The following is an 18251-nucleotide window of genomic DNA, read 5'->3' as shown; positions in this document are numbered from 1 at the left end:
GTGCGGGTTTCTTCTTTTTCCTCAACTTCAACATTTCAACATAATCAAATCACCCCTGCTTCGTCTAATACAGTGACAACTAGTCAAAAACAATTTGCTCCAATTAGAGAAACATGTTAACTCACCCTACTTGTAGAGAAACGCCAATGCTATCCTCCTCTCTTTCATTTTGACGAAACTGTCTCTCACTCTGTCATACAGTACATCTTTTATTTTTTGATGTCCTTGGCTACCTAGCTAAAATCTTTCGTCGCTAGCCTAACTTCTATTCATGGGCAACGTTAGCTAGTTACAATTTGTCTTCTAGGCCTACATCTAGCTACACATTGAACTTCCAACCTCCCGGCCAGGGGCACAACAATATATTAATTAATGTTTGGATCGGAATCGCTGTTATAATTATTGGATAATTTAGTTAAAAACAGTCCAAATCCCTATCTCCTTCGTGGCTAATTTAGGAAAGGGCCCATTTTAGCTAGCTGGCTAGCTAGCCACCGGAAGACAACAACAAAAGGAGATGTAACAATTCTACGTTTTTCTGCCAATAACATTTGCTCTCAATTGGATTTGATGGGAGTGACGCCAAAATCCAAACACGCTTCCCTTCACACTTTTTTGTTGATGCGCCAGGACCATTCAGATGCTCAACTTTAGCTCAACCTGATTGGCACATTTGTTATACTTTTTTGTCAAGGTAGCCCAGATGCTCGCTGGCTTCTCTCGCCTTCAATGCTACGGACGGCAACAATGTCATACTCGTTTGAACCAGACAGCATCAGACAGATGGCCTACACGTAGAGGCAGAGGGGCGCTGTTTCGCTCGCTCGGATGCTTTCTCCTGTGAGATACATTCAACCTCTTGCGAATTGAAGGAACATTATGAAACACTGGGACGAAATATACATTTTTGTAGGGTTTTTTTTTCTCTTCATTTTTGGTTGCCCTTGGCATCCATGCATACAAGCCACTGATTAGCGCTGTATCCCAAGCATGTCTTCAACCCACATCCTTGATCTGTTAGTCCAAACACCTTTTTCCATTGAGCAAGCAGCAAAGGACATGGGCACGTAGCCTCCTGCTTCCTCCCTCAAGAATCTTTAGTCTCTCATGAGTTTTAATCAGCAGGCTTCTTTGGTCTGACTGAGGCACCATCCCACCCTTAGCAAAGTGGTCAAAAGAGGATTATTCCCTTCCTTTGCTAACAAATATGTTACCCAAATAGCCTATCACATACAAGTGAACATTTACCCAGCAGTAATTACCTTACATCGTATTATTATTATTTTTAAGGGTGCAATCTACATTTTTGTATTTATGTTTCATAATAATCTTCTCACTGACAGGCTGACAACAAAATACCAAGAAGAGATGGATCAGTGAAGAGTGGGCTATTTGGAGGGGCAAAGGAAGTGCAATCTTGTTATGACTCCCTCTGACAGTTATAACACTGTTATAAACTACGGAGCTGCACGTACTGAAAGTAACAGTAAAAAAAAATATTATACCGACTCGCCATATAATAAAACACTTGGATAGTATACTCAAGCCGTGTCTCTGTCGTGTAGGCTAAAGGGTGCAATGAGCCACTATTCATCCGTTCTGGGAGGCTACTCTGTCGTACAGCTCCCGCTCAACTCTGCGTAATCCCCGGATGAAGCTGTCATGGCTGCCATTCGCTGAGCTGTCAAGCCTACAAAAACAAAGGTAAAAGCCAACCGAAGTCTCGAATTATGTCGTCGTTGTCAATCATATCGGAGTTTTACTCAGCGGTAAATACATTTTGGTTGAGCTACATTGATGATATAAACTTTTTTTGTCGTGCAATTTTTCGGTGCACTTTGTCACAACCTAAGCTCTTCGTGTGTATTTAATTCAAATCAGTCAATTGGCAAATCATCCAGCCGTTCGAAAGCTCACACTTCAGAGTGAATGTTTTACAACGCAGTGAGGTGATGATGAGTGATAGTCGAAGCAAAAATCGGAATTGCTTTCAAACAACAAATTAAACGCGTTTGTTTGTTACATGTTAATGAACCTTCTCAGTGTGTTTGTTTTGGTCAAGTCAAATAGCACAATAGAAATGGCTGACAGCTTTGACCTGATGCAAAGTTGACATTCTGTAATACATTTTTTGCGACCAGCAATCAATTTAGCGTATAATATTTTCTTCTACGGAGACCTATTGGGATATAATTTGAACAGGTGTGCTTTAGCATAGAATCTTTTCTTCGACTGAGATCCATTACAAATGCAATTTTTTTGTCAGATTTGGTGGATTATGGCAAGTCCTTTGGTCAATCACATTGAGAAATGTACATGGCACATCATTTGAGTAAAATATTATGGAGTAAGACATTTCCACTATAGTAAATAGTCTGAAATGTAATTACATTGAATCTGCAACAGGTGGATAAGGTTGACCCATGCTGTTGGTTATGTTGTGAGAACATGCACTACTCAGGCAATACACCAAGCAGGTAGGCTGCATAGTAGTTTTGCATTTTGAATATTGTAGGCTACAAGCCTTATAGTGAAGACTACTGCACTACAAGAGTTTGCACTAATGTGCACTTATTGACTGTGGTAATAAAACACAGCATCATTCTTGTATAAATGATTGCAGATCAGGATAATTTTATCCCCATTTCAAAAATACATCCTGATATGGTATTTTCTCAGGTCTGATCTCTGTAGACTAGATTCCGAGGGGACATTTGCATATATTTGATGGTTGCCGGTTTATAGACCAGGAAATTGTTAAATTGGTGAAAATGTTTTGTGCTGGGCTATTCTCTCAAAAATATAAAACCAAGTTAAATCAATATGGTTGACTGTTTGTTTTTTTACAATGAGGTCAGAAGTTCATTGTCTATAATGAATGTCTGGCTTGCAATCAATTGTTGATTGTTTCTTTCAACTCTGTTACAGAGGCCTGAATTGATATGGATCCAGCACGCGCTGAATTAGATGTCCCTGCTGGAGGTAATATAAAAGTTGTCGAGGATGACAGAAACTGGAACAAACGACTCCGTCTCAGGAAAGCTGCCGTTCAGCCCCCAGCCATGCAAAGTAAAGATAAGCATGGGCCAAAGAAGATAACAGAGGACATGGAGAAAAGCACAGAGCAGACGTATTTGAAGAAGACGCCCCTTAAAGTTCAAGAGGGTCAACATGTGACAAAGGTTTCTGGAAATATACTTGGGTTTAGATGTTCTGAATGCAAGGACAGCACAGTATTCAGCCCTAATGACTTACTGAGGCACTTTCAGGAGACTCACCCAGGAAGCCAACCAATTTTTCCTTGTGACATGTGCAGTTTTATTACACATGAATTCTCCCGCCTTAAAGTCCACCAATTAGGCCACAGAGACACTTTTGTCAGCTGCAACATATGCAATGACAATGTTCAGCACACCCTCTTGCAGCTCACCACACATTTAAACATGCACCACAGCTTGAACGGCCACTACTGTTGTGAGAAGTGCAAGTTCTCCACAAGAGATGTAGGAGCATTTTTGGAGCACCTGTATCTACATAACATTGCGCCGCAAGCAGGTTCTGCTGACCAGGATTTGATGAGACATCTCATGGCCAAAACAGCACAATTCCGCTTCAGTTGCCAGTTCTGTGACTATAAATCTCATCGAAAATATATCATCACAAGGCACATGGCCACCATTCATGGTGAAGAGAAGAGCCAGAAAAACAAGCCGAAAATGAAAGATGTTGGTCCTAAAACAGTAGATAACTCATCTCCAAGACGGAAGCACACAGTGACGAGTACAGTGAGGGAAAATAACTGGATGTCACAAGGCTGTCTTTCTCTGCCGGGGGAAGGATTCCTGGATAAATATTGCAGATTGTCAAATCCAGAGAGGGCTTTGGAGGAGACAAAGCAATTTTTAGAGAAGTCTGTGGCTGCTGAAACAGGTGGGCAGACATGGAACGAAGCTCTTAAGACTGTACTTTCAAATGTGCCCCAAGCCATCACTTCCTTTTCAAACTCAGAAAACTGCATGATATCCAATCCTGGATTCACAAACACAGACAAAGATCTCACTGTCCTCATGCTCAAAAACAAGATTTCAGTTCCTCCGGATGTCACTACTGAAGCCATTGGTTTCAAAATGGTGGAAGGCAAAAAACATTTGGTTCTCAAGGTTACACCAGCAGCAAAGCAAGAGACCTCTGACACAACAAAGACGTCATTGTGTGTCACTGGGCAGGAATCAGAGAAGATTGCTTGTCAAACTAGTGCTGGTGACTCCAATGCAAACGGATGCCAATCAAATTCAACTATCCCCCCAAAGACCAGGCCACCCAGTTGTCCAGAATCATTCTCGACACAAAATGATATTGACACTATTTCAACCCTGAAGTTAGTGGAATATGATCAAACTCAAGAAAATAGAGAAAACCAGGAAACAAGGGTTGGCCAGGAACACCAGAGACATGACGCGGGACCCAAAGATGTGAATCACTGTGAAGATACGGCAGAGGACATGAATGTGCCGAAGTTGACAGTGGAGAAAAGTGAGAAAAAGCTCAAATCCTTTCCTGAAGCTCTGTGCTCTTCTAAGACTATGGGGGACAAAAAAAGGTGGAGAGCGAAAATGGTCAGCCCTAAAACTATAGAGAAAAAATCATCACCAGCATTAAAGCTCCTCCTGAAGAAGAATCCAGTTAAGGAAATGCAGTGGATGTCACAAGGTCCTCTTCCCCTGTTAGGAGGAGGTTTGCTGAACAATTCCCACAGACTAGAGCACCCACAGAAAACTTTGGAGGAGACGCAGCAATTTCTTAAAAGAGCACTGTCAACGGAAAATGGCAAAAAGAAACATACCAAGTGCAAAGTGGTCACACAGTCGTCAAAGTCAGAGGGAGGCTTTATTCCAAACCTTGGACATTTCAGCCCCAGAGTTAACAACCTTGGTGCCCTCATGGTAAAAAATAAGATTTTAGTTCCTCCCAATTGCACTACAGAGGCCATGGGTTTCAAAATGGTGGACGGCAAAAAGCATTTGGTTCTTAAGGTTACACCATCAGACAAAACAGAGGCATCCTTGCATTCCGTTGTGACAAAGGAAGACAACACTCTATCTGAAAGTTGCACTATGAGCCAGAACAGTTTAGTTGTTGTCGAGAAAAGTCAGCCAAGTTCTAAAATCCCTCCAAGCACCATAACAAAGAGTAACCTAGAATATCATTTTGAAAATGTGGAGCTTCCAAACACTAATGTCAGTTCTGAAAACAGAGAAGGAATGAACAATGGCATGGATTCTCATGTCCTAGGTGGCCAACATTGTCCAAGGGTAGGCCTACCTCATGTATCTAATGGAGCCAAATCAGATGGAAATGATTTGGACCAGATAACGGAAGATAAGCCTGACCTGGAAGGGGTTGGAACTACAGAAGCTCAGGTCATCATGGTGTCTCCCTCCCCTATACTCAATTACCTTACTTCCCCACAAGGTAATCAACACTATCTTGCTGAAGTTAATTAAATCTGATTTGTTAATTGTATTTCCCTTATTGACTTCTGATTACCTGTCTTGCATGATTCTGTCCATGCCACTCTATGTTGTATGGATAGACATTATTGTAGCAGTTTACTTTCCTTTTTACTGAACTAATTGGGATTTGTTCTCTTTTTGAATATTTCAACAGGTATAACAAACTGGTCAGAGATTCCAGTCCACACTCCAGATGTTTATTCTCAGGACTTCCCTCCCAATACCACACTAAGAGATGGAGGAAAACAGGAGGTCTTTGACAGGATTTGCCTCTCACCACAGCAAAACAAACAGACAGTCAGAGGAAAGAGGCAGAGCGAATTGTCCACAGAGGACTCTCTTGAGCCCCTCTCAAAAGCCAATAAACCCTCCAGCAAAGTTGTGGAAGAAAAAGAGGCTTCACCAGCAGCGGCGCATCACTGGGAGCCAGGCCCTAGAGATGTGGAGAGGACCCTGAAGCTATTGCCATTAAGTCCCACTCAACTCATTACACGTCCAAGGGGAGACCAGCCTGTTGTAGTGCTAAATCACCCAGACACAGACATTCCCGAGGTTACAAATATTATGGAAACAGTCCACAGGTACAAAGGGGAGGTACAAAAAGTTTTGTTGTCTCGAAAAACATTGAAGGCCTTTGCAGGCATGGGTTGTAATATGTTTAGGGCAAATGCCCCAACGAATGCCTCCGTCTCTCCTCAACGTATGTGGCCTGAGAGCAGAGTGAAAGAGAGATTCATCTTGAAATTGAAGCTGAAAAAGATGAGCAGAAAGAAGTACAAAGTGGTGAATGCAATCTCTCACAGCACTGAGCCTCCATTACGATTTAGCTGCTGGTTTTGTGGCCGAGTCTTCAGTGATCAGGAGGTCTGGATTGGACATGGCCAGCGCCATCTGATGGAATCTACTAAAGAGTGGGATAAACTGAAATGTGAAAAGTCATAATGCAATCTACACTGGATTCAAAGTTGAGAAAGGTGCTCCTGCACAAAAGCAATGGACAGAAAATATGAAATTAATTTCACTGTCTTATTAGAGAATAATGTTGATAATGATGACAAAATAATAGTGTACAAAATGTATGTAACAACATGAGTTCTTTGAAAATACAGGGCTCTAACACTCAGGTAAAATTTGCATTTTTTTTTTTATGTTTATTTTTTCATTTGCTCATATCTAAATATTTAATTTGAAACCCACTTGTGTTTCAGTGCTACCATCGTTTTAGATAGGATGCAATCTATTTGTTGTTTCAGTTATGTCTAACCAACATGCAATGCTATACAAGTTGATGTAAGTACATTGTCATAGGGACTCTTTCACAGAACACTGTAATAAGGACACGAATGAGCCATACTCCTAAAGCTCTAAACATGAACATTTAACATTATACGGGTATGTATAGTGTGTGTCATATGATTATAGTTTTTGGAGGGGATGGCAGGTTTCCTATGTTACTATGCTTTATCAATTTTTTTTGAAAAGCTATATTATTTGACATTTTATTTCAGATTTTCAGATGTACATTGTGTTTTATCCCCCCCCCCCCCCCCACACACACACACACAATCCCTGTTAAGGCCCATAGAAAATAGGGAATGTTTTTGTTTGAATGCATACAGTACAGTATGTACCAAAAATATGAATGGTTTCGAATATAGTAGTATCCATATGTGGGGCACATTTTGTGAAGTTAGTCCTGCACTAGTAGCAGGAGTAGTCCAAAGTATTCACCTTTTTATAATTTAACAAAATCCATAGTATGTTATAGGATGACTGATGGCATGTCTTCATATAGCCTAACAATGCTGGTTTTACATGCAAAATATTGTTTTTCTGAAAGAAATTCCTATTGTGACTTAATAGGATTATGAACAGACAGTGACTATTTCTTCCCATTATCTCACTTTATGAAGCTTATGACAATATTGATATGCATGTTACTGTATGTTTCTTTATGTTCTGAAAGTGTCCATGGAAAGGGATACTTTTAGTTAGTCAGCACAGGACCATTGGTCAAATGGACCCACATCATAAATACACATAGCACATCTTTCTGACCATACCCTTTCTGCTTGCACACGTCAGCATTAGTCATCCACCATGTATTTCTGCATTTAAACAGATAATTGTCTAAGTGTCTCTCCACATCACAATCACAGTGCATCCTTGTAATGGCGCGTATGTTCAACAGTCCCTCTAGGCATCTCTTTCTCTCTCTCTCTCTCTCTCTGGCATGGATGAATTATAGGACGTACCTGGTTTGGAATAGTAGTCAGGGAAAGAGGTACAATTTTGACTGAAGAAATATTTGTTTTTCTCCAAGTGCCTGACCTTTACACAATGAATATGTATTTATCTTGATACACACCTGGTAGCATTATGTGTTGTACAGATCAATAAATACAAATAGTTTGACAATATATGTGTGATTATTGAATATGTATGTAAGTTGGGTAACACAATTAAGAAAGGAAAGGTATATCAATCATTTTGCGTTAATGAACACAACTAAAGAATATAGTAAACTCAATGCTGCAGATATTTTTTTGTTCTATTGGTGTTGCTTTCCAGCATCATACACCATTCACACTTACTGTAGTTACTTTCTATTTATAATATTTCTACAATATTTTATTCTTTAAGAATACATCATGGCACTATTCGAGGGGCCATGTTTGGTTGGTAGAAAAGACCCCATAGAATGCAAAATGTTCAACACACGTTTGAAAATGTACACACATGAACTATTTTACTGAATTGGCACAGTACCAGTCCCGGAAACATGACCCTAGGCAACAGCATTGACTAGGGTCCGGTAATCATGACGGACTGACTTAGTACATTTCGAAAAGAGGGAAAAAAATTGTTCCAGGAGGGTCCTCTTCAGACAGGCACCTCTCCCATCAAATCACGATTCAAAGTTTGCAGGCAAAACCTTTGCAGGGGTTTTAGTGAAGGTAGTTGATGCAATCTAGCCAATTACCAAATGCACTCATTAAAAATAACCTCTGTGATCTTCATCTTGATAGCCTCTATTTTGTGGCCGGGGGATGTTGGCAGGGAGAGATGGCAGTGATGTAGTTCTTCTATGTCCAACTGACGTTATATGACGTACAGACGTGTTAAGATGGAGCATTGGTACATTGCCAAAAGCAACCCGTCTGTCTAGAGAGACTAGCACATTACAGTAAGTCAATTTCATTCTGGTCTTGCTTGGATAGCCATGACTGGGTGAATGTGACTAGACTAATCCAACTATTTGTCACAAACCCTGAACAGATGGTCAGTAATTTCAAACTGAGAGCAGCATCAAATTGCCTGATGACTCCCAAGTCTGAACCTTAAATCCCTGATGATCCATAGGACTAGTTAGGATCTAGTGAGGCCTAAGGATTCACAGCATAGCACAGTTTGGTAGAGTCCTTGGAGTTACTCTGGCTGTCAATCAGTACCAAGGGGTTCCTCTGATGGTTCTCAATGATGTGGGAAACACTGGTGAAACGCTGAGGGAATACAATAAGAGGTGTCAGGCCTACAGGTTAGGAATCAGGCCATCTATATTTCATGGATATCAGAAAATTGTTTTGTAGCCCATCAAGATGAGATGTTGTCTACCTCCTCTCCTTTCTTCTCCCTCCCGAGTGCGTATCGCTGCGATGCTTGGATGTAGCGCACTGGGATGTTGTAGACTCTACTGTTGTAAAACACCACTAAAGTGTATGGCTGCTGTGTGTCCTGACCAGAGCTCTTCCTTATGAGGAAGGACCCATCCTGAAACAAAGGAGATGCACAGTACAGTCAGCGGGAGCAATCCAAGTCTCATTCTTATCCTAACACCCGTGATTTAGTTTATTTTAAAAAATGCAAGTTGATCTGAAGACTGTGATTATAATAAGAGTATGTTTAATTGTCTGTATTCATGTGAGTGAGACTCGCCTTATTTGAGCGAACCAAGGCATCCTCAGCTGTCTTACGGTCACAGGTGCTGGCATACCAGGGTTTCTTCAAGACATCTGTCCCCTACATCAACCACAAAAATACAGAAACAAGGAAGTGTGTTTAAAGTCCATGTGGCCCTAATATGCTTTGCAGTTTTCGCAAACTCTAATAGTGTATTCATCCATGCATTGTGCATGCCATCACCAGTATTTTGAGCTACGTTGTGGTATGTTATAAATAAAATAGTGACATTTAGGTCAACTTTTTATCACCTCTTCAGCATCTGTTAACCCTTTTTCATCTGTGGGTACAGTTCCTCTATCAGATTCTGGGAATTAGAAAACAGTAAAAAAAAAAAGTTAAAAAAAATACTAATTTTGTGTTGTATAGACACAGCAGAATCCATTCACAGAATAAATGTTTGCTGTGTTGTGTCACTGTCAGGGTCGAGGTTATGGTTATCTGCCTGTGGCCGTTTGCATTCATTTATAATCAACATGACTCTCTCAGACCTGTACTTACTGTGAGAGGTAAACATCTGTGGCAGAGGAATCCTGCAGTAGAGAAAAGAAGAACAGTCCGGAATAATTTATATTGGCCTTGACGCATGTCGGTTTGTGCTGTCTTGCTAACTCTGCAAGACAGTACACACAGATCTGGGGCCAGGCTATAAAGAGATATCTGCTCGGCGCAAAATAGAGAGATTTCTTATAAAGTCATGATGTTTCTTACATGGCACACTTGTATTCAGAGGGCTGGGGTGTGGCTGGGAGTTTCTGGTTAATGTGCCTCGTGGCCAGTGCTGTGCCTGTGGAAAAGCAGATATAGCAAGAGAGTGTGTTACAGTGGTCTACTATTATGCAAGTGGATGACTGCATAAACACTTTCTGGATTTAACAATTTAACAATTTACAGCAATACAGTTCATTGAATTGTGTGTTTTATTTACTGTAATGCATTTCATAGGCATAAAAGGTTATGAAATCAAAACAGTTTAGGAATAGGTAACTACCTTCATTTCCCCCGGATGCAATATCTGGCCTCTGAAAAAATACAAATATGATCACCCTGCACCATATCCCATAGAATTTAGAATTTAGTTTTTTTTCCCAAAAAACACTTTGTTTTTTTTCCCAAAATATATTTTTGAGTTTCCCCTACCGGTCTAAAATATGGCTTCAATGGCTTCCTAAAATAGAGAGGATTATGTGAGTTATGTCATCCCTGAAACCAGACTTTTCCGGTGCTCTTCTAAGTGAACGAGCAGCCAGCAATGAACAGAAAATATTATATATAATTTTAGTGAGTGACACGTACGTCTCTCTGGGCATTGGTTTGGGAAGTGCAGGCAGGGGCTTTTGCCCAGACGCTGTACTGCCAGCTAGGCGAACAGAGATGACATACAGTAAATTCACACATATAAAGTAAGTTCTGTTAAGTAACACAATGTTAAGTTATTTTATGCTCTTTTACAATCTTTTAACTTCCATTCATTGTAATGTATGTTGTGTTGTGTCTCATGTACAGTGCCTTCAGAAAGTATTCACACCCTTTTCCCACATTTAGTTGTGATACAAGGTGGGATTAAAATGGATTAACATTTCATTTTTTTTGTCAAAGATCTACACAAAATACTCTGTAATGTCAAAATGGAAGATTTGAAAAATACACACAAATATAACTTGATTACATAAGTTTTCAACCCCCTGAGTCAATACATGCTGGAATCACCTTTGGCAGCGATTACAGCAGTCTTTCTGGGTAAGTCTATAAGAGTTTTGCACACCTGGATTGTACAGTATTTGCACATTATTCTTTTCAAGCGTTGTCAAGTTGGTTGTTGATCATTGCTAGACAGCCATTTTCAAGTCTTGCCATAGATTTTCAAGCCGATTTGTTTAAAATTCACTGCTCGACTGAGGGACCTTACATATAATTGTATGTGCGAGGTACAGAGATGAGGTAGTCATTCTAAAATCAGGTTGAACACTGTTACGCACACAGAGTGAGTCCATGCAACTGACTAATGTTCCATTTTTGTTTTGCATCTGGCAATCCACCAGATGGCATAATTAGCCAATTGAAGTAACTACCAACATAGTACATCAAATATTTTGGAGGATATGGAACAATGCTCTTTCTTAAAAGTTGTCTGTTTTCTTTTAGAATGTATTATTGCCACATTAATGTTTTAATGTTTAGTCATTTGGCTGATAGTGGTAATATGGATGAATACATACTTAATTCTGGATTGTAGGCTTCATATTCAGCATCATCTATGGGCTCCTGGACCTGGATGACAATAACCAAAAAAATGGTTAACGATTCCAATGCTGATAATATCCACTTTACTGTTCTATTACTATCTCATCAAAGAAAATATTTGGGGTCAGATACAATGTCCAGAGTCTCTTTGGTACAGTAGAACTTACTGGGATTGGATGACAACTCTTCATGTGCATTCTGGAGAGAGAAGAGAACATATGAATTATTCATGTCAGTGTGGCAACGAAACAGAAGAAAACGACCTCATGTTTATTAAATAGTTTATCGTTCAATTGCAGTCATGCATAAAATCCATGTTTCCTGGTCTCCAGAAGAAGTTGTAGTCATTGTTAGCACCTTGGGCTGGCTCTAGGGGGCAAACTCTGTCTAGGGACACTGAGGAGTGTGGAAGGTCTGTGTAAAAAAAAAAAAGCTGTCATTTTTGTGTCTTTTTCCAATAAATAGATATTTAGATACTGTATTTCTGTCAGGGGAAATGTTGATCCCATTTGACCCGGGCTGAAAAGTGCTTCCGTCCCTGAACCAGAACTGACCTGCTCACTGGGGGAGGAGAGTTTTCCTTTAGATGAAAGAGAACATGGGACACATCAAGCATAGTCCTACAGTCATTGACTATACTATTAATTGTAATGTATTAGCCGTTGGTTATCAAGCCTACCTCCATGTCAGGGACTTCATACACATCTGAAAAACAAAACAGAAAGACCAAGCCTCAAAATATCTAACTCAGTCAGGCACATTAAGCACAATAAATGAAATGTGTAGAAATTTGTTGAAATTCAATCAATCCCCACAAATAATTCCATATATTCAGTGCCTCTGCTGAGATGCAGATACATACCTGGGCTATTTGAGCGCTCTGGCACAGTCTTGGACATTGAAGGACTGCTCGTTATTGGTTTGCCTCTTCCATGCATCAGACGGTCTGAAGGGAGGTTTACATGTGGATTGTATGTTGACATTAAGGTGTCTTGGTAACGTTTGTCTGACGATGATTGGCAACAGATAAAAATGTGCAATGGTTTCATGACACCTGTATGTTGAAGATAAGATCATTTAGGAACATAGTGTACATGGTGTCTGATTCATTTATTGGGACAGCTTACTAGCAGGTGATTCCTCTGTGGGGTTTATATAGTTGTCTTCATCGTCACTTTCTGGGTTGATGTAGTCTTCCTAAAGACAACGATCATACAACGTGTCATAAAAAAGTACGAGGCAAATAATGTGTCAATATGCTGTCATGACAACAGAAAACAATTCTTGTTTTGCCTAACAACTTCACATTACTTCATCATAGTCCTGCTGGTTGGGTTTGGGGGGCAGTGATGGTGACGGTGATGGTTTGGTGGTCTTTGGAGGCCAGACGGGCTTCCTGGGGGAGGGGCTTGCCGGCCTGCTGCGGCAGCTGTCTGGAAAAGAGAAGCAAAAGCAGAAACAGGACATCATGATTTGCATAACGCTACAACACGTGGTCATTGCGGCGCTCTGTGTCGGTCACGGTCCACTGACTACCCACTGGGCACATACTGGTTGAATCGACGCTGTTTCCACGTCATTTCAAGCGGTCACTCAGAAATATTATCAGCCTTTTCCTTCATGCATGCAAGCATGCCAAATATGTGATTTATATACAGTAGTCCTCCTAACATGAGCTAAACATAGATTCTACATTAAATAGATACATGTAGATAGAGGATAGAGTAGTCTTGAATAGCCAGGCATGGTATTCTTTCATTTGTTACCTAGAAGCTTGGCATGCATGGTTGCATGATGGGTAGTTTTGTGTGTGTGTACTGTGTGTGTGTATGTGTTAGAGAGAGACTAAGGAAAGGGAAAGGGGGATACCTAGTCAGTTGTACAACTGAATGCATTCAACTGAAATGTGTCTTCCACATTTAAAGTAGTAGTTTTGTGTGGTTGTGCGTGTGGGTGAGTGCCTGCGTGTGTGTGCATGTGTGTGTGTGGACGAGATCTCACCTATGTATTCCCCCCTGGGAAAGGAGGCAGACGAAGTGGAGAGGAAGACTCTCTGACAGGGAGGAGGCTCATAGCTGTCATCCTTCTCCTCTTGAGGGAACTCACAAGTGTCACTGTCCTGCAACATCATGATATCGTTAAGATGCTCAGTCCCACAGCTTTGGTTGATGTAAAGTGTAAAAACTGTACAGCTGCTGACATGAGTCAAACGTCTGTGGGAGCACTGTCAGATGCAAGTTTATATTAGAAGCATTTCTCTAACATGTTAGTGTTTTAGAATCAATACAGCATGTGGATTGAACTCACAAACTCTTTTTCAGACCACTGTTCTTCCTCCACGTCATTACCTGTAAAGATAAATATTAAATGAGGGCCCCACAGTAGGAGATGCAAAGTCATTGGAAATTACAGCATTGGGAAGACATGCATCATAGCTTCTGAAATCATATTCTAAACATATTGCTGCAAAAATATTGCTGACCATTGTCCCCAAAAACAAACTATTGTCACTATTAAATAAACTAGTTCAAGGGCCACATTGTGAGACATGTAGATAGGTCTTACCTTGATAGTCTTTTACGGGTAGTTTTGGAGATGACTTGTTTTGAAATCTACAGTACAGACAGACCAGTTAGGAGTAAAAGCCAAAGTTTTAGAAACAAGAATGGACTTAACTATTTTTAGACATTCAAACTTTGGGCCTGAAGAGTGATTGTACACATTAACGTTACCCCTCCCACCTCCTCATTCTGAAACCTATGTCATTTCTTCATGATCTATTACTGAATTCTTGAATTCTACAGCATGTTTACGTATACAGTTGTGTGCCAGCGGCTCCGTTTCAAGGAGGGAGAGAGAGAGAGAGAGTAAAGCCACCTGTCTGTACATGTTTCTCTGTTTGTCTATTTTCAGATTGAAGAAAGAGGAATAGTCACTTATCACCAAGGTTACTGTAGTAAACTAAAACTGAAACTAAAACCCATCATGAAAAAACGATTTAGTAAACTGAAATAAAATAATGAACAAACCTGTAAAAAAAACTGTACTGAAACTATTATCTTGCGGGTTAATGTAGCCAGGCGAATGCGATATTTCGATCAGGCATAGCTTGTGCATTACTATCACTAGCTATCACTAGTTAAACTGCAAATATTTTTTATTGGTAGGTAATTTGATTCTTCTTACAAAAGTTGAAAGCTTTCGATTGGGTTAAAGATGGGCAAGATACGTTTCCACCAAACTTTTTGTCTCGGGGCTATTCCCTTTAAATCCAAGCCACATTGAAATTTACTTTAGAATTTCCACCTAACTTAAAATATATGACATTTATTTTTATACAATTAAAACTAGCAAATCAGCTCTCAAAACTAACTGAAACTAAACTCAATTCCAAGTCAAAACCCCAAAACTAAACAAAATAAAAACTAGTTAAAAAACTTGAATAACCTTGTTTATCACCACAAAAAAACATTGAAGAAATTATACCATGTGGGTGCACTGCACTCTCAGCTGAACTGAGCTGAACCGAGCTGTATTTCCAATGCCATACATACCGCAGTTCTGTTCTTGTTCCCACATATAGAGATGCTGGAATCTCATTCCCCTCATATACTGCATTTCAGATAAATGCCTCTACCTCGTCAGTGTAGTGTATAACTCAATATAATGAACTAGGGGCACAACTGGTGTCCTTGCGAACTTGTGGGTAACAGAGAGTAGTGTTAAGCAATGCTCTCTGTTTATGGAGTGTCAAACATTTATTTTTGATCATCTGACCTTCTCAGCCTGTTTAGGATGCTGCCATCATTCTTCTTGATATCCTGGACCATCTTCTGAAGCTGTCTGAAAGACGCGTTTAAAGCTTCTCATTAAAGGTATCATATTCCACAAAAATCATGCAGTGTTCATAAACGTAATACGGTACATAACTGTTAATACCATTTAGAGACAATAGCACGTGCTAGACAAAATGTTACAGCACACACATACGGTGCATTCGGAAAGTATTCAGACCCCTTCCCTTTTTCCACATTTTGTTACATTACAGCCTTATTCTAAAATGGATTAAATACATTTCTTCCCTCATTAATCTACACATAATACCCCATAATGACAACGCGAAAACAGGTTTTTAGATATGTTTGCAAATGTATTAAACTTCAAAAACAGAAGTAGCTTATTTACACAATTATTCAGACCCTGTACTATGAGACTTGAAATTGAGCTTTGGAGGTCCCCAAGAACAGAGTGGCCTCCATCATTCAATAATAATTTGTTCTTAACTGACTTGCCTAGTTAAATAAAGGTTAAATACATAACAATAAAATTCTTAAATTGAATAAGTTTGGAACCACCAAGACTCTTCCTAGTGCTGGCCACCCGGCCAAACTGAACAATCGGAGGAGAAGGGCCTTTGTCAGGGAGGTTAGCAAGAACCTGTCATTCTGACAGAGCTCCAGAAGGACAACCATCTCTGCAGCACTCCACCAATCAGGCCTTTATGGTAGAGTGGCCAGAAGGAAGGCACCCAAAAGGCACCTAAAGGACTATCAGACCATGATAAATAAGATTCTCTGGTCTGATGAAACCAAGATTGAACTCTTTGGCCTGAATGCCAAGCTTCACGTCTGGAGTAAACCTAGCACCATCCCTACATGGAATCTTGGTGGTGGCAGCATCATGCTGTGAGGATGTTTTTCAGTGGCAGGGACTGGGAGACTAGTCAGGATCGAGGGAAAGATGGACGGAACAAAGTACTTCAGGACCTCAGACTGGGGGTGAAGGTTCACCTTCCAACAGGACAACGACCCTAAGCACACAGCCAAGAAAACGCAGGAGTGGCTTCTCTAGATGTCCTTGCTGGGCCCAGCCACGAACATATCTGGAGAGACCTGAAAATAGCTGTGCAGCAACACACCCCATCCAACCGGACAGAGCTTGAGAGGATCTGCAGAGAAAAATGGGAGAAACTCCCCAAATACAGGTGTGCCAAGCTTGTAGAGTCATACCCAAGAACACCTGAGGCTGTAATTGCTGCCAAAGTTGCTTCAACAAAGGGTCTAAATAATAATTATGCAAATAGAATATTTCCGTTTTTCATTACACCCACCGGGGGTACTTGACCTATCCACAGGGTGTACTTGAGAAGACTCATGAGACCATAGGCTTTCTGGTAAAGTGCACTTGAAGGAGTACTTCAAGGGTATTCTGGGCAGAGCTGAATATACTTGGTGGTACAGTAACCGAAAAAAGGTTGAGAACCACCGGAGCAGCTGATACAATAGTAGAGACCACTTATGGAATGTATCACTTCTTACCTTACACTAGATGGCAGCATGAAGCTATTTCTAAATTCTAAATCCCTTTTTTTTGCTTTGTCGTTATGGGGTATTGTGTGAAGATTGAACAATTGAATGCATTTAGTATAAGGCGTAACAAAATGTGGGAAAAGTCAAGGGGTCTGATATGTGTATATGTGTGTGTATATATGGCATGATCTAGCACTTGGAGGTGAAGATTCACACCCATACACACTCAGACTCACTCAATCACCGAAGCCTGCATGCAAGTACAGATTGAGAGCACGAGGGAGACAGGTGTGAGACGTGTAATTACAGTAACATCCACATGAGTCAGTCTTCTCTTACCACATTCCCTCTCACTTTAGATTTTGTTTTATGTAGCAGCCAGCCAAAGCCATCAGAAATAAACAGTTTTTTGCTTAAACACATTTTTAACTTTTTTTTACTGTTTAACTTAATCTGGATGCAACATTGGATGGAATAGTTGCTGTGGCCTACAATAAGGTACAGAGAAAAAATTGTCTGGTAAATGTATTATTGTGAGCATTGCAGAAAACAGATGTACAGTACAACTGGTTGAAACTTAGTGTACACAATTATATATTTACAGTAGGCTTTACTTGCCGAATTTAAATGGTAAAAAAAAGTTTGGTTTTGATTACAACGGTTAACAACATACCATATTTCCCAGTGTTCCAAATACATTGACCAACATAATATTGCATACAAACATGGGTATCTCTTACCGAAGTTTTGCACTGGCAGGAGCTGTGAACTTGTTCAGTGTATCCATATCTTAATGAGTAAATTGACCCGAGAAGGCCACCTGCTGCGTCTAGCTACTATCCAGCTCAATGTTTGCGTTGTGAATGAACTCACTGGCACTGGCTGCCTGCCTAAAATGTCATCATAGTTGTGGGAAAATAACAATACCTCTGCAAGAGCAAGCACTTCTCCTTTCCACTGCTTGAGTTTGGTCATGAAGACAATTCTGTTTTCAGTGTCATTTGGATTTACACAAAAACATTCCCACCACACAACATGGCAGATTAGAAAGATAAATATTGCCCCTGCTGTGACAATACTCTGACCAGCCAGCACAGTAAACAGAGAGGGGAGCCTTTACTGACATTTGTCAATTGTCCAAGAGATGGAAATACACAGAGGTTGCTAAAATACACAAAGAAACATCATGCAAAGCCACTGTTGAAACACCTGCCTGATGCTTCTG

The 18251-nt window shown here is 40.3% G+C and overlaps 2 protein-coding genes across 5 annotated transcripts; one reads left to right on the top strand and one right to left on the bottom strand.

Annotated features, from left to right (window-relative positions):
• The first annotated feature begins 1524 nt into the window (after nt 1-1524).
• On the top strand, nt 1525-7933 carry LOC109899617 (zinc finger protein 518A). Of its 3 annotated transcripts, none has more exons than XM_020495018.2 (3): nt 1525-1704; nt 2929-5472; nt 5668-7933. In XM_020495018.2, exons 2-3 carry the CDS (start codon nt 2943-2945, stop codon nt 6453-6455), a joined length of 3318 nt encoding a protein of 1105 aa, XP_020350607.1. In that variant the 5' UTR covers nt 1525-1704; nt 2929-2942; the 3' UTR covers nt 6456-7933. The 3 variants fall into 3 exon arrangements, with proteins under 3 accessions (XP_020350607.1, XP_020350609.1, XP_020350608.1); XM_020495020.2 differs by having other exon boundaries at nt 1525-1769; XM_020495019.2 differs by lacking the exon at nt 1525-1704 and adding an exon at nt 1795-2477.
• On the bottom strand, nt 6639-18008 carry LOC109899618 (B-cell linker protein). 2 transcript variants are annotated; one of them, XM_020495021.2, is made up of 22 exons: nt 17767-18008; nt 15495-15560; nt 14283-14329; nt 14025-14065; nt 13719-13836; nt 13029-13150; nt 12845-12914; nt 12580-12663; nt 12397-12422; nt 12272-12297; nt 12075-12131; nt 11885-11915; nt 11693-11744; nt 10770-10833; nt 10614-10641; nt 10465-10495; nt 10185-10260; nt 9975-10006; nt 9725-9780; nt 9450-9533; nt 9129-9284; nt 6639-9016 (listed from the first exon to the last, which is right to left on the bottom strand). In XM_020495021.2, the coding sequence occupies exons 1-22, from the start codon at nt 17811-17813 to the stop codon at nt 8900-8902; spliced, it is 1431 nt and encodes a 476-aa protein (XP_020350610.1). In that variant the 5' UTR covers nt 17814-18008; the 3' UTR covers nt 6639-8899. The 2 variants fall into 2 exon arrangements, with proteins under 2 accessions (XP_020350610.1, XP_020350611.1); XM_020495022.2 differs by lacking the exons at nt 10465-10495; nt 10614-10641; nt 10770-10833 and having other exon boundaries at nt 7469-9016; nt 17767-17891.
• Nucleotides 18009-18251: the final 243 nt, after the last annotated feature.

The sequence above is a fragment of the Oncorhynchus kisutch genome, linkage group LG11 (genome assembly GCF_002021735.2).
Source record: "Oncorhynchus kisutch isolate 150728-3 linkage group LG11, Okis_V2, whole genome shotgun sequence".
Taxonomy (NCBI): Eukaryota; Metazoa; Chordata; class Actinopteri; order Salmoniformes; family Salmonidae; genus Oncorhynchus; species Oncorhynchus kisutch.
Note: the sequence above shows the minus strand (reverse complement) of the source record. Positions and strands in the feature narration are given on the sequence as shown.